Here is a 24,737-nt window from a genome sequence, read left to right as displayed (position 1 = left end):
CGTACATTTGAATTGAATTTTGTGTTACACGTCATTATTATTTTTAAAAATTGACATTGAAATATTAACAGATGTTTAACTGCAAAATTAATATTGTTGGGTTTTTACAAGACAAAAAACACAGGTAATTTTTATTCATTTTACTCTTTATTTTAAAAAAACAATTTGTTTGTAATTATTTGTAAGAAAAGATCCTTACTTATTTATTATTTATTTAGATTCTTTAAAAAAAGCACGCAGTGTTAGCCGAAACGTCAGAAAGTCAGAATTTCAATTAACGAACTTTCCAATCATTTCGTTTTATTTTTTTAATTAATAAAGACCGTAAGACCTACAAAAACAAATCTTACTCTTATCTACATTGACAGTCGAAGAAAGGATTGATTTAATTCTTATCAAATCTACTTATTAGTACAGAAAATTCTTAGGTTAAAAAATGTCAAGACTATGTCAAAATCAAATTGGTTCCAGTTAATTTCTTTGAAAATAATTTTTATCGAAATTCTTACTCCAATGAAGTACATAAACGTACTTTATGGTCTTCTGATACATTTTTCGAAGTTGCAGTCCGATTTTTTATTTTTTTTTTAAGTTCTTAAGTTAAAAAAAATGCAGCGAAATAAAAAGTGAGGTAGGTAATATAGGGATCTGAGTGGGTCACATGCTCTTAAGGATTTAGAAATAATTTACTGTAAAAATGTAATTTTTTCCACTCGTTTGTTAGGGTTTTGTAGCCCTGGATAGGAACATTCATAGTTTCGATTGCGCGTTTCATCCGTTCGTCCGTCGAACTACCACTCAAAAGAGGGGAAATAAGGAAAGAAGAATTTGCGTAATGAAAGGAGAGGAAGTAGGAGAATTATTAGAGCCAGAGTAAGATGAAATAAGAGGAAATAAAGAGAAGTAGAGGAAGTGAGAATAAATAGGAAATAAGAATAAAAATAGAATAATAGAAAGTAGAGGACATAGTAGGAGGAGAAGTAGAAAGAATGAGAAGAGGGGAAATGGGGAAAGTGAGGGAAAATTATGATAGGGAGTAAGGTGAAACAGCGGAAAATGGTAATTTTAGCCAAGAAAGAAGTGAGTTCTGCTAAAACAAATGAATTTTAAAATCAAAAAGACAATCTTTTAAAAAAAGAGTTGATTTTTAAAGGAGCTGCATTTTTGTTCAAGTAAAATAAAAATTCTACTGAAAGAGGGAAAACACGTAAAGGAAAAACAAGCAAGAATACAGAATACAGACGAAATAAGGGGAAATAAAGGAAGTGGAAGTATAGGAAATGATGACAGGAAAAGTAGGATAAGCGAGGGGAAATTATGCGAAGGGGAGGAAGGAAAATTGAGAAAAAATAAGGGAAGGAAAAACAGGGGAGGAGGTAGAGGAACTGAAGAGGAATGATGAATGGGAATTTGGGAAATTGAGCGGGAATTATTGGTGTGGTGGTGAGGAAATATTGGGGAGGGGATAGGAAGTTGGGACATTGATGAGTGTCAAAATATATATAGAGGGAGGGGGGAAATTATAATAACGGGACTAAGGAGAAAATAAAGGAAATGGAGAGAGGAAGTATGGGAAATCAGAAGAAATAAGGGGAACAAAATTAGGGGAAATAAAGGAAGGGGAACAGAACAGAAATGACGGGTAAGAAGTTAGGAGATTGAGGGGAAATCTTGGATGGGGTGGTAAGGAAACTTGGTGAGGGAAAATGAGTGGAGGAAAGAAAGGGAAATTAGTAAAGAAAGAGTAAGAACCGAGAGGGGAAGAGGAGTACGTTCTGATAAAGCATTACACAAGAAGGGAAAATCAGAGGAGGGGAAGTATAAGAAGTGATGATAATGAAGGAAGAGGCAGTAGAGGAACTAGTCGGAGTTTAAGTAAGGAAGTGAAGGGAAATCTGGAATGAAGAAGTAGGAGAAGGAAAGTTCAGGCTTGGGAAGTGAAGCTAGAGGGAAGTATATAAGGAAGAAGTTGCAAAATTTAGGAGGGGGGGGAGCCAATGTTGAAGTGTGGATTGAATGAAAGGGGGAAAAGAAGGGTGAAGAGAAGAAGTTAAGGACGTTCGGGGGTAGTCAAAAGGGAAGAAGGGGGAATGCGGGTTTGGGCAGTAAGAGAAGTACGGATATGAGTGAAAGTGAGTTGGGAAAATGGAGGAATGGTAAGTAGGAAAGAGAAAGAAAATGTAGCATGGGGAAGTAGGGGAAGTAGGGGAAGAGACGTGCTGGCTTGGGAAGTGAAGAGAGGGATAAGTAAATGCGTAAAAAGTTTAAAAAGCAAGGAGACAATTTAAGGGTGAAGTGTGGAGAGATAAGTCAGGAAGAGATGGAAGGGGTTGATGAAAAGAGGAGTAAATAAAGTGGGTTGAGGGGAAATGAGCAGAGGATAGTAGGAGAAGTGGTGGGAGGTTAAGTATGAAAGTGAGGATAAATGTGAAAAAAGGCGAAGTAGGGTAAAGCTTGGTGGTTCCCTAGGGAACGGAGGGGAAATGTGGGGTGTGGAAGTAGTGGAAGTAAGGTGTTAACTAGGAAAGTTAAAAGAGGGGGAAGTATATGATAAAGACGTTGAGAAATTGAGGGGAAGCAAATTCTCACGTTTGAGGAGGATAACAAAATAAAAGGTGAAGTAGAAGAATTGAGGGAATTAGAGCACGGAAAGTACGGGAGGGGGTGGTCTGAAATACATAATTAACTGTTTTCACTTGAAAATATTTTTTCATTCAATAATTACATACATAAAAAAAACTTACAGGATGACTGAAGCATGTATTTTGTTTGGCTATAAGTTGCCAATTGGGAAATATTGACAACAACTGCTCTGCCTATTGTGGCGACACTTCCTCTCCATAAATTAGTTATTCCCTCTTCCTTAGAAACTCTTATAAATGCATCAATAACGTTCTTATAGTTTCTTCTTTGATCTAATAATAAACGAGACAAAAAATAATAATCCATCTTTTATTAATATCAGAAAAAAAGTACGAGAAGAAGTAGAGAAGCTCCTGGGAATAGAGACCAATGCGCAGAAGTCCTAGGAGAAGGGTTGACGGTTAATGGTCATAGGTCGATTTCCAGAAAAAGGGTGGCTGAAAAACTTTATTTCAAGATTCCCTGACTTTAACCTAATTTGTCCCTGACTATTTTTTCATTTTCCATGACCATTATTATTTAAAAAATAAAATTATAATCTTGTAACATTTTTAATATTGAATTTTTTATAAATGGAATAAAACAATTTTTTATTATAAATCTTTAATAAAAATCAATTAATTGATCAAAAATGACTAACTTCTAATTTTAAAGTGTCTAAAATTGACTAACGTGCAATAATAATGTGAATATTGTTGTTTTTAATTGAAAATAATTCAAAAGAACTCGATGAAATTTATAATGATTCGAGGTAAATTAAAACAAATTCAACATAAAATCATAAGACTTAAAAAATGCAAGTTGAGTTAAAAGAATTCAATTAAATCTAAAAAAGTTAAACTGAATTCAGTAAAATTAAAGTAAATTTATACTTATAAAAAAGATTCTTTCATTCAACGAAAATTTGTTTGAAATAAAGAAAAACACTTAGTAGTTCAAGTGAAAGAACTAATGCTAAAGAAACGGTTTCTTGAATTCAAAACAAATATTTTTCTGAGTGTATTTTCAAGTTGAAAATTCAACTGTTTTACAGAAAAATCGTTTTTTGGCTTGACATTTAAACAATTCAGGTGAAATTTTTTTCTTCCTTGACAACACAAATCTTTATTCGTTGAAAAATCATCTCTTTGGTTATAAAATTCACCATTTTAGTCCAAAATGGATTTCTTTGGTTGAAAGTTAGACTATTTTGTGGAAAATTCGTTTTTTTTTTTGTTCTTTTTTTTTAAATATAAACTGTTACATTTCATGTTGAGAACTCACCTTTTTGTTGAAGGTTTAAGATGAATTTAATCAACCAAGTGAATTGAAAAAAAGTCCGAGTAACTTGAAAACAATTCAGGCAAATTAAAAAAAAATTGTAAAAATATGAAAAAAATAAATCATCAAGTTTAGAAAAATGTAAGAAAATTTAAAAGAATTTCAGTATATGCTTAGAATTCAAAGTGAGTTTAAAGGATTTGGGGATCTCTTAAAACAAAAACTAAAAAAGACCATTTTTTAATCCACTGAACTGAGTAGAATTCAGTGAATTTTAAATAATTCAAGTGAATTCCAAAAATTCAAGACAATTCCAAAGAACTGAAATAAATTTTAAAAATTCAGGATAATTTAATAAGAATTAACGATAAATTTTAAATTAATGCAAAGGAATTGCAAGAAATATTTGAAAATATCTTCAAATCTTTGAAAACCGACCAAATCCCACATTTCTAGTAAATAAATTCTTTGAGATCCATTAAAATAATACAAAATCGCATTAAATTTTATAAAATCTGATATATATGCCTTGCTGTCGGTCTGAGAAGACGGGCGGATATTAACTCCCATATATTACAACGCTGCTGAAGGCTGCTGACCTTCTCAGCATGAAAACAAAAACAACAAACCCAAAAAACGACTCTCTCGGTTCCAGTTCTGCCCCCCCCCCCTCTCCCAACCCTCCCATATTAACTGAAGTTTTGGTGGGACTAACGTTATAACTACAATCTCCACCATATGACGATTTGCTACTCAACTTCGACATGATTTCGACTCAGAAAATAAACTTATTGCATAAAGGTGATAGTTGGGAGTATAATCTAAACAATGAATAATACAAACTACAAAACAGCCTCGAAAAGGTCTGGAACTTTAATTGACAAAAGGCATGCACACGGAAAATCTAAAGGTCTTGTTACAGGCGACGAATGGGGACTGGGTGTTTGGAATTCTAGGGGAGCAAATGATCTCAAGGTAAAAGAATTGCGTGAAACTATGGACGTGAGGAAACTAGATATTTTATGTGTGCCTGAAACAAAGAAAAAGAGATGCGAAACCAAAGACATAAAAAAGGGCGTGTTGAAAGGCGGATTTAAAATATGGTCAGGAGTAGACAGTGAATCACATGGTAAACAAGGAGTAGGTCTGATTTTGATTGAAAGAGCAAAGCAGCGTCTCGGAGACCATGGTTTCGTATCTCCCAGACTGCTGTGGGCTAGAATGAAAGTAGGAATCAGAAGACTATTTATCATAGCATGTTAGGCGCCAGTTGACAGTAACCCCAGAGAAGTAAGACGCCTTCTGGGACACTTTAAATGACACAATAAACATCTGCGAACATGGGGAAAGAATAATTCTACTAGGAGACATGAACGGTTGGGTGGGCATCCAAAATCAGGATACAGAAAGAGTATTAGGTCATTTTGGGGATCCAAAAAAATATTCTAACGAAGATAAATTAGTTGGTCTGTGCTTAGAAAGGGGTCTGTTTATTACAAATACTTTGTTTAGGCAAAAAAATGATCCACATGTATACCTGGTCTAAAGGAAATAGCCGCAGTATAATTGACTTTGTTGTTGCGGATGGAAGACTAAGAGAGTTAGTCAAAGATACAAGGGTCATGAGGGGTCCTGAATGCAATACTAATCTTTACCTTCTGATCTCAAAAATTAACTTAGGTCGGGATGGGGAAAAAAGAGAACCAAGAAAACAAAACAAACGCGAATCAAAATTGAGAACCTACAGAAACCGGATGTATGAAAAGATTTCCAAAATAAGATAATCGAAAGCACAGATACGGCAACATGGGAGAACCGTATAAAAGCAAAGATATAGAGGGCGCCTGGACAAAGTTACGGGATTTCCTTGTTAGATGTACGATCGAAGTGTGTGGTACCACAGTTGTAAGAAGAATGTCCGGTGATGCGTGGTGGAATGATAAAATTCAGGCTGCCCAAAAAGCAAAGAGAGGAACGTACAGGAAAACTTTGAACATCGCTGGTCTTAGCAATGAGGAAAGAAATAAATGTAGAAATGATTATAGACACGAAAACAGGATACTCAAACAATTAGTTAAGAAACTTAAAGATACAATTAGAGCAGAGGAAGAGATAAAAATACAAAACGACTTTGAAGGAAGCAAGAAACTGCTTTATAAAAAAATGATAGGAAACAAAAGTACAGAAATTTTCAACATGAGAAATAGTAGGGGGGAAATGGTATATAATGCAGACGTAATACTAAAGGCTTTCAGAGACTACTTTAGGAGACAATTCGGAGATGAAGCTATAGGACACCACAACTGCGATGTTAAACACGATGCGATAGAAAACTCAATTGAGAAAGTCTGTGTCACTGAGGCTAGGGATATAATTAAGAACTTGAAAAACGGTAAGGCTGCTGGAGTAACTGTATTAATGCTGAAATGCTTAAACACGGTGGCGAGTACATGCTACATAGTCTGTGCGAATTAATAAATTTATGGTTTGAGATGGGAGACGTCCCAGACGATTGGAAAAAAAACGATTATCGTACCAATATACAAGAGAAAGGGGGATAAAAGCGATTGCAATAATTACAGAGGGATTAGCTTATTAAGTGCCGTATGTAAAATATACTCAAAAATACTTATTCGTAGGGTAATGAAAATAACAGAAGCAAAGATTTGGGAAGTCCAAAGTGGGTTTATGCCAGGATGGTCATATATGGATCAAATATTTAGCGTAAGGCAAAGAACAAAAAAAAGTTTGAGAGTAGGAAAAAAAGTTTTCTGTGCATTTGTTGAACTAGAAAAAAGCTTCTGACAAGGTAGATAGAAGTAAACTTTGGGAAGTTCTGAAAGAGTATGGAGTCAATGGATGGATCCTACAAGCTATAAAAACAATATATACAGGTAGAAAAGCAAGTGAAAGAGTGAATGGGAAACTGAGTGACTGTTTCGATATTATTCAAGGAGTTAGACAAGGATGCGTTATGCCTTCATGGTTATTTGTATTATTTATGGACAGGTGTTTAAGAATGGCTCTTTTCGAGGAAGAGGATTGTGGATCTCGAAACAGTAAGGGTACGTGGGTTAGCGTTCGCAGATGATACGATTGTTATGGCAGAGTCAGTCGAAGACTTACAAAGAATCTTGAATAAACTAGATGCAAGCATGAAGAGCATGGGCCTCAACATTAACGCAAATAAAACAAACACTATGGTGTTCGAAGTAAAGAGTGAGAAAACACTATGCAATATTTTATTAAATGATGAGAGAATGTAACAAGTTGATAAGTTCGTATACCTTAGTAGCTTATTTACTAGGGACGGGGAGATAGATGAGGAATTAGATAGACGCATAAACGAAGGTAAGAAGGTTATTGGTAGAGGAGATCCCCTTATCAGAAGTAAAAATATATCAAATAAAGCTAAAATAGCAATACATAATTCTTTATTTGTACCGACTGTACTATACGGTAGCGAGGCATGGACTTATCAAGAAAAAGATAAGAGTAAAATTAACGCAATTGACATGAGATTCATGCGCATAATAAGCGGGAAATCCCTAATGGACAAAGTAAGTAACGAGATAATTCTAAAAGAATGTGGTGCAGAAGAGACGCTAGTAGACACGTGGGAAAGAAATCGATTAAGATGGTTCGGACATGTTGAGAGAATGCCAAATGAACGACTAACGAAACAAGTGTATCAAGGTAAAGTAAATCGCAGCGTGCCCAGAGGTAGACGGCGGAAAGAATGGTTAGAATGTGTGAATGAGATCTAGAAGAAACATAAGAAGTCACAGAAACAAGAGAGTCTGCATGAAAAAATGCATGGACATAAAAGAAGCTAGAGAAGTATGGCAGGACATGAAAGTATGCCGGCAAGTAATTAATAAAAAGAGTGTCAGTAGAGGAAATGACGCCTGAAACAAAAGACCTTGGCCACTAAAGGACCCAAGTGGAGAACCTTACATAACGACTTTGTAAGGATCTTCACTCGGGATGATTACTAGATAGATTGATGAGCAACCTGGGTCGGAGCAGTGTCGCGGAAGCGCGCGCATCTGTGTGTGTTTTCGTCTCAAATTTTTTCAGAATTACTTTTTTTGGTGTTTGTAAAATGGCGGACCAAAATATCTCAAAAACGTGGTTTTTTCACATGCTCTTCAGGTATACCATTTTTAAGGTGAAAAAAAACAATGAGAAACCCGATATTATTATTCAATTTGATATTTTTTGTATTTCTGGTAATAAATAAACTACTAAAATCCTACATTTCAAAATAGCAGATTCAAAATGGCGGCCAAAACATAGATTTTTTAATTTGTGTGTAATGTTCGTTTTAATATCGTAATATCGTTTCAATGTTCGCTTCAAAACCCTATTTTCAATAATACTTATTATTATATTAAAAATATCAATAGAGAGTCCAATATGGCGGATTAGTGCTTTTATGTTTTTAGTTACGCTTTTTAATAAAGAAATTAATAAATGATTAATTTCGTACATTTCATAAAACTGTTTCTGTTCATAAGAAAGGCAAAGACAATACAAATACCACATCAATTATTTAAGGGGTTTTTGAATATGCTTAATCCAAACATGCGATTAGTTTTGTAAAATGAGTTTGTTTAAACAATTTGTTTCAAAAAATTGCTTAAAAAAATTAATTTTCCAAAAGTAATAGCAAATTCAAAATCAGCGATGCCTCAAACCCTTAAAACTATATCTGGTTTATATAGTTCGTGGCTAAAAAATCTTATTGTCACAGGAGAGTTGAAAAGACTGAGATGGCGTTGTTCTTGTTATTATAAAATCTTTTTTTATCCGCCATATTGGACTCGCTATTGATATTTTTGAAACAATAATAATTAAGATTGTGGAAAATAGGTTTTTAAAACGAACATTAAAACGATATTACGATATTAAAACGAACATTACATACAAATTAAAAAATTTATGTTTTGGCTGCCATTTTGAATCCGCCATTTTGAAATCTAGCATTTTAGTAGTTTATTTATTGCCAGCATCACCAAAAATATCAAATAGAATTATAATATCGGGTTTTCCATTGTTTTTTTCAACTAAAGAATGGTATACCTGGAGAGCATGTAAAAAAACCACGTTTTTTGAGATTTTTTGGTCCGCCATTTTACAACAACAAAAAAAGTAATTCTGACAAAATTTGAGATGAAAGTACACATGTTAAAGATAATTTGTGCCAAATTTGGTGAAAAAAATAACCCGTTTACGAAATATGTAGGTGGTCCCATTGACATGGAATCAGTCCAAGGCCATTTGAAGGCAACCCCCGACACTTTACTGAAAACGGGTGTTTGGTGTATTATTAAATTTTTATTATTTTAAGGAATACCTGAAGTAGTTCTGACGATTGAAAGAAATTATTATTTGAAAAATCTCAAATTATAATATTTTGCCACAAAAATTGTTTATGATAATGGTAAATATAAACTTTTTAATTAGTTTTGTTATTATATGACATTCATAAATTAATGTGAATTCCTTCAAATTGTTGAATCCAAATAAAAAATTCCTTAAAATACAATGAAACTCTTTTATACCGCCGATTTTGGGGCTGACCTTGGTGCGAATTAACTCATTGTAGCCCGCTCCTTTTTTGTCTGTTCACGCTTAACTGCTCGCCTGAGTGACAACCGCGGACCCCGCAGCCCCCGCGCAGTTCCTCTTATACCCACCCACGGCGCGGCTTCAATTCTCGGAATGGCTATAGAAGGGAGGGCTATTAAAATGTTTCACTGTATTTGCAACTTTTAAAAGCTCTTAAAATTCCTTAGGAATTTTTTTTAATCCTGAAATTCTTTAAAATCTTTTAAGTTATTGAAGTCAATTGTCAATTTTTTTAAATCTTTTAAAATTCCTTTAAATCTGTTCCTTATAAAATTTTTTTAAGGCTCTTAAAAATTCTTCATAATTTTTTTAAATACACTAAAAATTTTTTTAACTCTTCAAATTACGGAAATACATTAAAAATTATCTTAGAATTTTATAAAATTCCCAGTATATTTCAATACCTTTGAAATCTTTTTAAATGTTTTGAAACTGCTTAAAGCTCTTAAGTTTCAATCGAATTTTTAAAAATAACCTAGAATCCTTTGGCATTCAAAATATTTGAATTTAAATAAAAATTCCCTAAAATATTTGAAACCCTTGAAAATCATTTGAAATATTTTAAAGCTTTTAAATCTCCTTATTATTTTTTGAATAACCTTAAAGCCTTTGGAATTCTTGAAATTATTGAATTCAAGTAAATATTCTCTAAAATATTTGAACTGCTTTGAAATCCTTTAAAATTGTTGGAAACTATTTGAAGGTCTTGAAATTCCTTGGAAATCTTTTAAATACCCTAAGATCCTTTAAAATTCTTTTAGGTTATTGAAGTAAATTAGCAATTCCTTGAAATCTTTTAAAAACCCCTAAAATCTCTCTGCTGCTTTAAAATCTTTTCAAATGCTTTGAAACTTTTTAAGCCTCTTAGAAATTCTTCAAAAAATTTTTATAAACCCTAAAATCATTAAAATCCCTTCAAATTACGGAAATCTAGTAAAAATAGCTTAGCATCTTTCAAAGTTCCCTAAATATTTTATTAACTTTAAAATCTTTTGAAGTATCTTTGAACTGTTTAAAGCTATTAAATTTTCACAGAATTTTCGAAAATAACCTCGAAACCTTTGGCATTCCATCAAATTATTGAATTCAAATAAAAAATTTTTTAAATATTTTACATGCTTTAAAATTATTTTAAAAATTCTAAATTACCTTAGTATTTTAGAACGTAGCCTAAAATCCTTTGGAATTCCTTCAAATTATTGAATTCAAATTCTTCAGAATTTTTAAAAACACCCTAAATGCCCTTAATATTTCAATACTTTTAAAATCTTTTTGAATATCTTCAAGCTGCTTAAAGCTGTTAAATTTCCATAGAATTTTTTAAATAACCTAAGAATCCTTTGGCATTCCTATAAGTTATTGAGTATTAGATAGTATTTTAAAAAGTTACATAAAATCCTTTGGAATTCCTTAAAATTATTGAATTCAAATGCAAAATTCCTAAACATATTGTAAACCATTTGAAATCATTTTAAATCACTTCAAGTTTTGTAAATCTCTTAAAATTCCTTAGAATTTTTTTAATTAGCCTAAAATCCTTTAATATCCTTCTAAATTATTTAAGCCAATTAAAAATTCCTTGGAATCTTTTAAAATTCCCAAAAAGATTGAAAATCCTTTGAAATCATTTAAAATCTTTTGAAACTTTTTAAAACTCTTAAATTTCCTTGGAATTCTCTAACATACTCTAAAATCCTTTAAAATCCTTTTAAATTATTAAAGTTGAAAATTCTTCGGAATTTTTTTAAATACCCTAGGATCTTTAATATCCATTACACATTTATTAGAATCTTCTAAAAAAAACTCTAAAATATTTCAAAATAATTCCAATTAACCCATGGGTTAATTTATTGAAATTAGTCAAAGGTCAATAATGAACAAAAATATAAGGTCAGAAAAACAGCTATGATTTGACATTTTAAAATTTCTAGATTACAAAACTAATAAATGTCTCAGGAAAAGTCTTTAATTTTTTTTTAAACCTCGAGAATGTATTAAAATAATTTTATTCACACTAAAAATGTTTAAAAAAATTTAATTTACCCGGAGGTAGACGACCATCAGTGGACATTCTGACTAGTGCAAGATCAGCTGGATTCCCGACAAAAGCTCCTGAACCACCAGCGAAAGCAGCCATGCCAGATAGAGCAAGAAAGCTGGGCTTGCTAGTATACTTCTCTCTGTTTGAATACAGTTTTTTAGGGTGAAATATTTTGTTTTATTAATTTTTTTGCTAAATTTATTATTGAATATTAAAATTATATTATTAAAAATGTTAGGTCATTTAAAATTAGTTTACCTCCAAATATCTTGAAGCTGATTATAAATGCCTAATCTGGTTGTTGTGTAAGTGGCCTGTCTAACAAGACTAGCACTCAATCCATCATAAAAATTAATTATCCTCTCGTTTTTTAAAATATGAAGAAATGTTTGCCGAATTGTGACTCTGTGTGTGCTGATTTGCATTCTATTTTTCACAACATCGGTTGGATGAACGCAACATACTCCACACATGCTGCAAAAAAATACTTAAAAAATAATTTAACCTATAGTGGATAGTCATTAATTAAAAATACTGATGTATGTAAAATAATAATTCAGTTTAAGTAATAATTTAGACACTACACGTGTTGATAAGTTGCAACTGAAATTGATATTTTTCTTTCATTTGTGCACTTAATTAATTATTATCCACTGTAGGAAGGTTTCCCCTATAAGACACTGGCTAGTATTCTGGAATTTTCGTAAAAACTATCAATGTAAAAAATAACAAAATTATCTCTTCCAATTCAGAAAAAAACTAGAAAACCAAAATATCCCGTCTAACTCAATAAAAATGTTTAAAATAAAGAATATCCTTCTTGCAATTAATTAAAAATTGAAAAAATGTCCCCCCTATTATCTTGAGAAAAATGTTCAAATGTTAATGTTATTTAAAAATTAAAAAATACTCTCTGTAAGTTCAGAAAAAATTATAATATTAAACATACAAAATTTCCTTATTTCAATTCAGATATTAATTTGAAAAATCCCTTCTCCAACTCAGAAATGAATTAAAGACAACAATGTTCTCCCCTACAATGAAATTAAAATGTTTTAAATTTCAAAATTATTTTTTCAATTTAGAATAATTTCGTATTTAAATTATTCATTAAAAAATAATTGAAAGTGTTAAAAATGCCAAAATTTGCTCATCTCCATTTGAATAAAGATGTTAAAAATAAAAAAATCTCTCTTCCGACTCAGAAAAAAAATATCAGTCAGAATGTTAAAAAATGAAAAAGTCCCTCTTCTAATTCAAAAACAAATTAAATAAAAAAATTCTTTCCTACTATTTCAAGTTTCATTTGAACAATAAAGAATGTCTATCTTCAAAAATAGAAAAAAAAATTGAAAATAAAAATACCCCCCTGTTTGCTTCAAAGAAATTTGAAAATTACAGAATTTCCCCCGCTCCATCAAATAAATTAAAATAATCAATACAATTTTTTAATAAAAAAATTCTCTTTTGCAGTTCATTAATAAATTATAAATCAAAAGTTCTTTTATTCTAACTTAATAAACACGTTAAAAATCGTTTAAAAAAACGTCCCTATTCCAATTCAGAAATAATATTTTTTTAATCACTTTTAAAATAAATATACACATTAAATAGCATAATTTACTCCGTTTCAATTAAATGAAAATGTGAAAAATAAAAAAATCTTTTTCTCGGCTCAGAAAAAAATTGTAAAAAAACCTACTTTTCACCTGAAGAAACTTTTCTAAAATAAAGAATATGCCCCGCTTTACCTTAATTAAAATGATAAAAGTGTTAAAAATGCCCTCTTCTAATCCAGAAAAAATGAACTACCCAAATTTGTTATCTTTCGATTGAATAAAGATGTTAAAAATAAAAAAATTCTCCGTTCCTATTCAGAAAACATTTAAATTTTAAAAGAAGAATCCAACTTAACAAAGTCCCTTTTCTAATTCAAAAAATAAATTAAATACCATAATACCTCATTCAATTCACAAAAAAGAAAATACTAAAATTTTCGTCTTTTCCAATTAAATAAAATTCTTAAAAATAAGAACATTTTAATCCAGAAAAAAAAACTGAAAATAAAAAATTAAACCTGTCAAATTTCAAAGGATTCCAAACCAAAATGATTTTATTTTCATTTAGCATCCTTTAAATTCAGAAAGATTTATGGTGCTCTGATGTTTTAGTTAAGTATTTAATGCTTTAATTTATATATATTTCAGGTGTAAAAGTTTTAATTTTCTAATTTTATTAACCCACACAAATTTTTGATAATCGGGAAAAGACCTGGAATTTTTTTATTCCAAGAACCCGCCTTTAAAACAGCTGTAGACAATCTTAATTTTACATTTTGTAATTTATTTCGTCATTACTTCAAAATATGGCGTAAATAAAAAAAAACGATTTTTCCTCTTCTCAAGGTCAATTCCAACAACCGATATTCTATAAAGTTTTTCTTAATCAAGTAAAATTGTTTGAAAACTATAAAATGCTAAGAATTAAAAAATTTGTTATAAGGGATTTGTAAATTGTTTATGTTTTTCATATTAGGAAATTAATATCGATAATGACCAATTTTTTATATTCAACTACAAAACTTGTGGAAATAAAAAAATTGAAAAAACAAGAATTCTACTATCAAATTTGGTTTATTTATTTTTTTTTGTAATTTCCCAGATGTTCTTACATAAATTTGAATTGTTCACATGTAAAAAAATAGTGGCGTGTTTCTCTGTTCGAGAACGACTAATTTCATGAAAAATACTTTCTTTCAAATGATAAATAAGTAAATATCCCTTTAATCAAACACAACACAAAGCTAATTCTTGTTAATATTTAAAAAAATTTAAATAGATAAAAAAAGTTCTAACATATAACCCTCCTGTATTATCTTAACTTTTTTTAAAATTATAAGCTTCTCTTGTACCCCCCCCCCCCCCCCCCCCCCCAAAAAAAAAAAAACGTTACATATTATATGGTGGACCTCTTATTGCTTTTTATTAAATTTAAATAAATGCTTGGATTTAAATAAATTATTGCTAATTTTGTAAGGACAACATAGGACGACAGAAAAATAACAAAAAATAAAATTCAAAACACTGTAAAATTCCCGAAAAGAATATTTCAAATAGAAAAATCCCGATTTTATAAAATTTCCAAAATATAAAAATTCCCAGTTGGGAAATTCCCGAATTTGAACATTTCTGACAGTTTATAACACTACCGAATCTGAAAATTTCCGGATAATAAACTTCCCGGCATAAAATTGCCGAATTATAATGTATCCAATACTTTCATATTTCTGACATTAGGCAATTTCCGAATTTAAACAATTAAAGCAATTATTTTCTAATCAATATTATTTATTTATTTGAAATACAATAATGAAATATTATTGTCCTTCTATTATAAATATCTTACACTGATAAATAGTTGCTTTTTTTTGCAATTACTATTATTCTAAATTCAAACAAGAGCTTTAAAAAAATACATTGAATACAAAAAAGTTGGAATTTTCGCAGTATCGGATATTTTATAATTCGTCAATTTTCTTTTGAAAATTTTTGTTTTCGGGAATTTTTGAATTCGGCAGTATTATAAACTTTGGAGGATTTTATTAGGAACGACTCAAAGATCCCGAAAAATAAAAAATCCTGAATAATAACATTCCCCATAGAAAATTATCAAATTATAAAATATAAAAACCAGAAAATTCCCAAATTATAAAATTTCCCATTTTAAAGTATTCAAAAATTATTTTAAATAAATATTATTTATATATTAAAAATACAATGATGACATATTTTATGAACAAAATATTTTTAATGCTTCAAGTTTCTAATATTATTGATTGAATTCAAAATAACATTAATTGAAAAAGCTTTCACCCATAAATATATTTTTTTAAATTAATTTTTATTTTACATTCAAACAATAATTTAAGAAGCTTTATTTTTTAAATAATTTGTCTTAAATATTTCATTATTGTATTTTTAATATATAAATAATATTTATAATTAGAATATTTTATAATTGGAAAATTTTCTAGTTCGAATACATTAAAATTCGGCAATCTTCTATCGAGAATTTTATTATTCGGTAATTTTTAAATTCGCTTATATTACAAACTATCCGGAATTTTCTAATTCGGGAATATTATGAACTGTTCAAGAAGTTTATTTTCAGGAATTAAAAAATGTGCAGGTATTTTATTCTTTGGGAAATTCATAATTTAGAAATTTTATTACTTGTAAATTTTCCAATTCGGTAACTTTATTATTAGGGAATTTTATTATTCAAGAATGATATTGTGCGGGAATTTTCAAATTCGGGAATATTATTTTTCGGTATTTTCGGTTGTCCCTTTTATTATTGTATTTATTTTATTATTTTTACATTTTAGCAATTTTATAATCTCAGGAATTTTCTATTTCGAATATTTTATTTTTCGGGAATTTTAGAGTTTCGAGATATTTGCTTTTCGGAATTTTTCAATACAAAAACATTCTGTACAACTCTACTGTTTTTAAATTTTTAAGTAAACATTTCAACAGCTGAAATATTGTTAACATAATTTTTTGACACATTTTTTAACTCTTTATTTGAGAATTACTTCCTTATTTAAAAAATTTGAAACAATCGAGTAGTAGTGAATGATTTCTCTGAAAAAACCATGATTTCTTAAAATGCAACCATTTTTTTAAATGCGTAAGAAGCGACAATAACAAAAAACTCAATTACAAAAACTATTATTAAAATAAATATTTTTCGTAAGTTTTAACCATTTTTCATACAAAAATCTTGGTTTTTCTTTAATAAGAAATAAATCGTTTCATTTCTTAAAATCATGAAAAATTTGTTTGACAGACCTGATTTTTAACATGACAACTGCCTTAAGAATTCCAATATAAAATTCTTTAATTTAAAATGTCGCAAAATTGAAATTATTCAGTTTTAACAAATTACACAATTCTTATGAAATACAAAAATAGAAATGACAAATCAATAATTACCCAGCTAATCCAGCATTTAGAAAATTTATAACTGGAGGTATGGTTTTTGGTTTTGCGTCATTTGATTGATCAGACATTTTAGTATTCTAATGAAAATATTCTTTAAAAAAGAGACTCTTTTCTTAATTTGGCTTTCACATACCTTGAGATTCAAAGTTTTTTTCTAAACACTTTCATAACCTAAGAACTCAGTGAAATCTAGTAATATTTTAGCTATCTTCTAAGACTCACTCAAAGATTACTAAAATATTACTACTTTTCACTTCATTTTCCGGAGGTACGTGGCGCTGATTATCGAATTTCGCTTTGTGATTGTTTTAAATCGTATTTAAATAATTACAATTAAAACAGAAGTTCCAATTAATCTTAATTTTAATTAGCAACAAATTCTTATTCTCTATAACTTAATTATAATAATTAAATTAAATAGTTTACAGAAAATATGAAAAATAAATATAGAAGTTTCATTATAGTAAATGGAAAATTTATGTTAAAAAGAAATACTATTTCAATTATTTCATCAAAATTTGTTTGAATAATCAAAATTTTATCATATTTAAATATTTTTATAACTATGCAATCTTTTTCACTGTTGTAAAAAGTATTTATTTTTTACCAGATATTATTATATTTAACATTAGTTTGATTTAGAAAATAATAAATGATCGTCGCCTGTCATTCAAAATTGGAAGTTTCATATCATTTAAGAAACTTGTCAAATTTTATTGTCATTGCGCACGTTTTTTTTAAGTATCATTAAAATTTGTAGTATAAAATTATGTATTGGTCATATTTAGATGAATATTGCTCGACTTCCAGCAGCGATTCAGGAGAATTTCTGGATTCTATCAGTTCCAATCAAGATTATGGCGATTTTCAAAAAAATTCAGTGCCAAAAGACGACACATTTTCGGAAGAAAGATGTATTTATCAAGATGATAAAATACTTTGTCGAACAGAACGAAATTGCAGTCCTGTTGTTCAAGTACTGAAATGAACCTGATGAAAATTTATCTTGTAAAATATATTTAGTGAAAAAATTTAAATAACAGCTTAGGATTTTAAAAATTTTTTGGATTGCTTCTCATATCCATGACTAAAAATTGAAATTACTACCCAATTTTATAGAGTATACAAATTTTTATTATTATTTCATATTTTGCAACTTCTTCATATTTTTATTTCAAGCTTATTTCATTCAAATCTTTATCCAGGGAGGACATTTAAATTGACAGAAAGAAATTCCCGGGTATTTACTGCTTTTTTCTCGTTTCAAAACATTTTTCACGGTCATTCGAACACAAAATTAAAACTCTTGTAAATTTTAAGCATTTAACATTAAAGCTTAAATATTTGTATTCAAACACTCAATAATTTATACCTTCAAAATGAAAGCTTTTAAAAATTATCAATTAAAGATTTTTAAATTAAATACTGTTAATCTACCAAATTAAAAATTTCAAACATACATGAATTGAACAGTTCAAAGATTTCTGGCTAAAAAATATAAATCTCTGCTATTATTTTTAATGCCGTGAACTTAAGAATGAATTAATTAAAGTGTTCAAAATTATATTATTTCAAACAATTTTAATTTAGAAATATTAAAAATTGAACGATTTAAATTTTATTTTGAACAGAAAATGTGTTAAATTATAAGTTAAATTATCTTTATTTTAAGTTATTTCATATTAATAAACGGTCACTTATTATTTATACATCAAAATTTGTTTTTTAAAACATTTTTAAATAATCTTATGAAAATTAGTTTTTACTAATATTTTAAATTTTCTATGAATCTTTAGAAAAAATGTATTTTCTTAAAAACTTTCAGAATCCTTAAAAAGCTTCAACATTTCATTTTGAAATCTTCAAAGATCTACATTTCGGTCGACATTTTTTTAAATCCTTTTAAATTATTTTAACATTTTTTCAACACTTTTTAATATCTTTTAAAATGATCTTCCAGATTCATTTTTTACCATTTTTAAAATGTTAAGATATCTTTTCTAATCTTTTTAAATATTCTCCTGATATTAATTTTTCAAGATAAAAAACCTTTTTAAATTTTCCCACGAAAAAGAACATTTTTTTACCCTCTTGAAACCTTTCAAGGTCATTAAGAAGCTTAGGAAATTCTATTTAAAAATTTTTTAAAACCTATATTTTTGTTTTTAAAAAATCCTGCATAATTCAAGGATTCTTTTTTTTCATTTGGAAATCTTTTGATAATTGTTAAAATCTTTTTAATAGACTCCTTTAAATTAATTTTTTTTTTAAATTGTATTTTCTTAGAACTCTTAGGAAAATTTTGTTATTACCTTGAAACCTTCTAAAATGCTTAAAAAGTTTCCAAATCTTTTCTTCGAAAAAAAAACCTTTTATATTTTCTCATTATTCTTACAAAAATTTTTGTTTTGTCTTGAAACCTTTCAGAGTCATTAAAAAGCTTCAAAATTGTATTTGAAAATCTTCAAAAATCTACATTTTGTTTTTAATTTTCGTCGAAATCTTTTCAAATTTTTAATTATTTTGATTTTTTTAAACCCGTAAATGTCTTTTAAACTAATTCGAATTTATTCTACAATTTTTAAAAATCATGCATAATTTCTCAGGAACCTTAAAAAAGTTTTTTTTTCTATTAAAACTTTTCAACACTCTTAAAGAGCTCACATTTTTTATCTAAATCTTCAAAACTTTACATTTTTTGTAAATTTTTAGAATCTTTTTTAGTTTTTGATTATTTAAAAAAATTTCAAAACTTATAGGTATCCCTTAAACTTACACATCTTTTTTATAAATTATTAATTGTTCAATTGTTATTTATTCAATAAAAGATTTCAAGTTGAATCTGTTAAAAATTATACCTGTTTATTTATAATTTAATATTATATAAATACCTATGATACAAATACCTATTTATTTATCATTTAATATTATTTTTTAAATGAATATTAAGATGACCTTTTTTCAAGGAACCTATGTCAGAAAATGATTTAACAGAATGTTTGAGAGTGGGCGAGGACATGCAATCGATTTTGATTAGAAAAGACGAATATATATCAAATCTCAAAAAATTATTATCTTGTCAACGAGAGCAATTGTATTTTTTTTTAAAGATGTCTATTGATGAGAACACGCTGGCGCCACTAAAGGATACAGTATGATTTTTCTTAATTAATATTTTTTAGAATCAATGTTTAAATATAAAATAGTGAATTTCGCAGAGAATTTTCATTTTGACTATTATTTTTTACAAATGTTATAAAATTTTGTTAACAAGTTCCTTCCTATAGTGTCAAGAAACTGACGCACTTTATGATAACGAAAACCTTTCATTGGCTTTGGATAGATTTAAACACAAAAATAATTTTCCATCAGAACAAACTTTACTGCGAGAGGATATTCTAAAAAGTCTAATGAGATTAGAGAGGCTTATTAAATATCAGGTATAATAAATGAAAAATTGTATCTGAAATTAAAAAAAAAAATTAAGTAGATATAAATGCTTTTTCTTTTCACAGGAAAAGTTGTCGAGAAGTTTAGAAAATGATTTTTTGCAATCTCCCGTAAAAGAAAAAATAGATGCCATCGAGATGTATCAGTTCAAAAATCACGTAAGTAAAATTTTTTATATATTAATAAAAAAAAACTACAATTTTTCTATATAAATTGAAAAGAATTAAACTATTATTAGTAAAATAATATGGACAAAAACCGGTAAAAAATGTTTCGCAAGAATAACGAAAAAATTTCTGGTACCATCAATAAGTTTTCTGAAAAAATTAAAAATGATTTTGGTTTTATTTTAAACTACACATAGTAAGTTTTGAAGATTTTAGATAAATTTTAAAAAGTGTCGATTTTTGAAGATTTTAAAAAAATTAGCTTCTTCAGAATTAAAAAATTTTTAACTAGTCAAAAAAAAATGTCTTAAGATTCCGTGAAAATTAAAAAAGATGTTATGAGTTACAAACATTTTTAATATGTAGATTTGCAAAGATTTTTAAAGAAGAAGCTTCTTCAGAATTTCGAAAGGCCTGCGGAATGTACAAATGTTTTTTTACTTTTTTAAATGAATTTTCAGAGAAAATTCAAAAAGACTTTAAAACATTATTGAATTCGATGCAAACAATTTTTAAAGACATTTACAAGGCTTAGATACTTATGCAGAATTTTTTTTTAATTGCAGTGAAACTTCGAATAATTTTTGAAGATATTAAGCAGGTTTAGAAATTTTTAAATAATTCAAAAATAATTTTTAACTTTTGAAGATTGAAATTTTGTTGTTAAATGCAGATTTTGCATATTGTAAAAAAAACAGAAGCATCTCAAGGATTTGTATAGGTTTCTAAAAAATAATATAAATTATTTAAGATTCCTGGGAAAATTTTAAAAAAATCTTAAGAAAATAAAAAAAGATTTCAAAACGTTTCAAATTATTTCGAAAAAAAGTATACAAAAATTTAAAACAAGGGTTTTTAATTTTTGAGATTACAACCTTTTTAAAAAATAGAGTAAGTTTAAGAGAGATTTATAATTTTTCAAAAGATTCAAAAATAAATTTAGATGAGAAGAGGAATTTAAAAATTTTGTGAAGCTTTCAAGATAATATTTTAAAGATTACTAGGGAAATTTCTAATAATATTTTTTGATTTTGAAAAATAAATTTCAAGAAATATTATTATATAATATTTTTTTAATTGCAAAAGATTTCCAGAATCTTCGAAAAAGAATTTGGAAGACTGAAAGAAAAAATGTTAAAAGTTTGCAGAATATTTAAACAATTAAAAAAAAATGCCAATCATTTTGAAAGATGTTTAGAGGATGTTTTTAAAATATCCAATAATAATTTGAAATTTAAAAACATTTCAAAAAATGTCAAACAAAATGCAGGCTTTTGAAGATTTTGAAAAACAATAAAAGATTTTTGAGGATTTTGGAAATGTTCAAGAAAACTAGCAAAAAAAATTAAGATTCCTGGGAAAATTCTCATTAATTTTTGATTTTGAAATAAAATTTAAAAATATTTTTAAACGATAGAAAAGATTTATCAAATTGCCGAAAAGAATATGTACGATTATGCCTTTTTATTAATTATGAAAGATTTTTCTTAATTTCAAGGAAAAGTAAAGTTAGTTAAAGAGATGTTTAGGAATGATCGAAATTGAAACTTTTTCCAAATTTCTAAAAGTAAATTAAAAAACTTTGCTTAATTTTTTCTAGATTAATTTTCAATATATCTGAAATCTTCAAAAACAGATATTTAGAATTTTTCAAACGATTCAAAAATATTATTTTGAAAGAAATCAGCTTTTTAAGAATCTTGTAAACTTTCAAGAGAATAATTTTCAGATTCCTAGGAAAATTTAAAATAATACTTTTTGTCTTTGAATTTTTTTAAATTTCAAAATACTTCAAAAGCTTTCCAGAATCTTAAAAAAAAGAATCTGGAAGACTTGAAGAATTTTTAAAAATATTTCAACATCTATAAACAATTTTAAGAAAAATTCCAATAATCTAAAAAGATATTTAGAAGAAGTTTTGAAAAGATTAAAAAATAATTTCAAATTTAAAATGATTTTAAAAAATTTCCAACAAAATGCAGATTTTTTAAGATTTTGAAAAAAACAAAAGGATTTTTGAGAATTTTGAAAGCTTTTAAGACAATAAACCAATATTTTAAAGATTTCTGGAAAGACTCTAAATAATTTTTGATTTTGAAAACTTAATTTTGAAATAAAATTTAAAAAGATTTCAAAACGATTGTAAAGATTTATAAAATTTCCCAAAAAAATCTGGACGATTATAAGTCTTTTTTTAAGCTTTAAAGATTTATTTTAAATTTTAAGGAAAAGTCAAGTTAGTTAAAAAGATATTTAGGAATTGTAGACATTTAAAAGACATTCAAATATTTTTAACCTTCAAAACATTTCCGCAAATTTATAAAACAAAAATTTATTTATTTCAAATTTCTAAAAGTAAAGTAAAAAACTTTTTTTTAATTTTTTCTAGATTTTTTTTTAATATATTTGAAGACTTCAAAAAAAGATACTTAGAATTTTCCAAAACGCTCAAAAATATTATTTAAAAAAAACCTTTTAAAGAATTTTGAAATCTTTCAAGAGAATATTTATAAGATTCCTAGGAAAATTTTAAATTATATTTTTTGTTTTAAAATTTTTTAAGTTCAAAATATTTCCAGAATCTTGCAAAAAGAATCTGGCAGACTTGAAGAAATTTTTCTAAATTTTGCAGGATATTTAAATAATTTAAAAAAATCAAACAATTTTAATAGCTGATTAGAAGAAGTTTTGCAAAGATTAAAAAATAATTTTTAATTTAAACAGATTTCAAAATATTTCAAACAAAAAGCAGAAGTTTCATAAAAATAAAAGCTTTTTGAGAATTTTGTAAGTTTTCAAGGCAATAAAAAAATATTTTTAAGATTCCTGGAAAAATTCTAAATCATTTTTGATTTAAAAAAATATATTGATTTAATAAAATTTAAAAAGATTTTTTTGAATAACTGATATTCAATTTATATTTTCAGGATATCTTCGAGAATAAAATGTTAAGCGGAACGCAACAATTGTTTCAAAGTGTCGAGACCCTGAGAATTCAATTAAAACGAATCGGATTAATTGAGGATGAACGAATTCATTTGATTGAACGAGTTTATTCATTACCTTCTAGTGAGAGACAATATTATGCACATTTGATGATGCTAGAAAGAGAAAAAATTCGAATACGCGAGGAAATCGAGGAACTAAAAGAGCAACGAAATAACCTTAGAGAAACCACACAAATTTTACAAGAAACTGTCGGATCTAAGGTTTATTTTCTTTAATTAAATCGAGTAGCTGTTTTAAACGAGAAAAATTTCCCGGTTTTTTCCGGGTTCGCAAAAATTTTCACGGATATCTTAAAGCTGAAAACTTTTACATGGAGTGAATCAAAACTGAACTGCAGATTAAAGCACTAAAAGTGAAAATCTTTTGAATTTTAAACCAAAATTACGTATTCAAAAATGTTATGTAAAATTATTTAATGCAAATGGTCAATCATTTAGAAGTATAAGGTAGAACTATTTTAACATTTTTTAATTGAATTTTTTAAAATTAAATGCCGCTAAATTACAAAATTTTAAACTGGTATACATTTATTAATAATTTGCAAAGTTTCTGCTAACAAAATATAAATCCATGCTATAATTCTTAATTTTCTAAATTAATGAATGAATTAAAACAATTCGTAAATGTTGAAAATTATTTATTTTTTAGTAATTTCACGTTAGAAACGTTAAAAATGGAATTTTTAAATGGAACAATTAAAAGTCTAAATTGACTATTTTGAAATTTTAACGATTCAAGACCTTCAATCTAAGTTTTTCTTTTTTTTTTATTAGAAAATTGCAAACTGAATGGATTAAAAATAGAATATTTTAGACTCAGGCAATATTTGAGTAGAATTGAACCGCTCGCGACCAAAAGGGGACACGGCCGGATTCAGCCTGAGAAGTATTGTCCTGAGTGTCAATTTTTAAAATCCTTCTAATTTTAATTTTAAAGACTGATACTTGTAGAGAATTTCAAGGCGCATCTTTTTTTCCTTTTGCAAAAATTTATAGGTTTTGTAGCTTTTAAGATAATTGATAAAAAGTGGATTTTTTGAAAACGAAAAATTCCAATCTTTTTTCACTTCAACTCGAGCTAATTTAGCTAATTTTCATCATTTCCCGATTTTTCCAATAAAAAGTAAGTGTTTAAGTCCTCTGAAACTATCTAAGAAAGAAAAACAAGAATATTGTAATAAACAAAAAAGTTATTAATTTTTTTTGCGGCAATGCAAAAATCATGGATTTTAACCTTCAAGCGCCTCGTTTATCGAACGAATTTTAAGCTACGGAAAGCTTTTAGTGAGAAAGTTGTTCATTAAGGTTCAAAGAAGTTTTCTGGAAAGTTTTAGATCAATTGGATTAATAGTTCCAAAATGATGAATGTTTTAAAATCCAAGCGGTAATCTTGACGCTGCCCAAAAACATGCCTGGCCGGCAACGTTACGCGCTGCAGCGAACGACATGAAGGTCAAGTCAATCTTACCAAAACAAATGCACAACAGTAACTCCAGATATTATCATTAAAATAATTTATTTATTAAAC

The 24,737-nt window shown here is 27.6% G+C and overlaps 2 protein-coding genes across 2 annotated transcripts in view; one reads left to right on the top strand and one right to left on the bottom strand.

The window, feature by feature from the left end:
* The window catches only part of LOC117175408 (mitochondrial 2-oxoglutarate/malate carrier protein-like), a 22,098-nt gene extending 5,307 nt beyond the window's left edge, over positions 1-16,791 (bottom strand). Inside the window, exons 1-4 of the mRNA XM_033365118.1 lie at positions 16,576-16,791; positions 11,837-12,052; positions 11,581-11,717; positions 2,745-2,915 (exon numbers count right to left, since the gene is read on the bottom strand). Of these exons, the coding sequence (XP_033221009.1) occupies positions 2,745-2,915; positions 11,581-11,717; positions 11,837-12,052; positions 16,576-16,652 (601 nt within the window). The 5' untranslated portion in view covers positions 16,653-16,791. The remainder of the gene's footprint in view (positions 1-2,744; positions 2,916-11,580; positions 11,718-11,836; positions 12,053-16,575) is intronic.
* Positions 16,792-17,283: 492 nt separating this feature from the next.
* The window catches only part of LOC117175407 (trichohyalin-like), a 19,109-nt gene continuing 11,655 nt past the window's right edge, over positions 17,284-24,737 (top strand). Inside the window, exons 1-6 of the mRNA XM_033365117.1 lie at positions 17,284-17,560; positions 19,551-19,736; positions 19,872-20,024; positions 20,100-20,192; positions 23,129-23,410; positions 23,507-23,525. Coding sequence (XP_033221008.1) covers positions 17,354-17,560; positions 19,551-19,736; positions 19,872-20,024; positions 20,100-20,192; positions 23,129-23,410; positions 23,507-23,525 — 940 coding nt within the window. The 5' untranslated portion in view covers positions 17,284-17,353. The remainder of the gene's footprint in view (positions 17,561-19,550; positions 19,737-19,871; positions 20,025-20,099; positions 20,193-23,128; positions 23,411-23,506; positions 23,526-24,737) is intronic.

Source organism: Belonocnema kinseyi, chromosome 6 (genome assembly GCF_010883055.1).
Source record: "Belonocnema kinseyi isolate 2016_QV_RU_SX_M_011 chromosome 6, B_treatae_v1, whole genome shotgun sequence".
NCBI classification, from domain to species: Eukaryota; Metazoa; Arthropoda; class Insecta; order Hymenoptera; family Cynipidae; genus Belonocnema; species Belonocnema kinseyi.
Note: the sequence above shows the minus strand (reverse complement) of the source record. Positions and strands in the feature narration are given on the sequence as shown.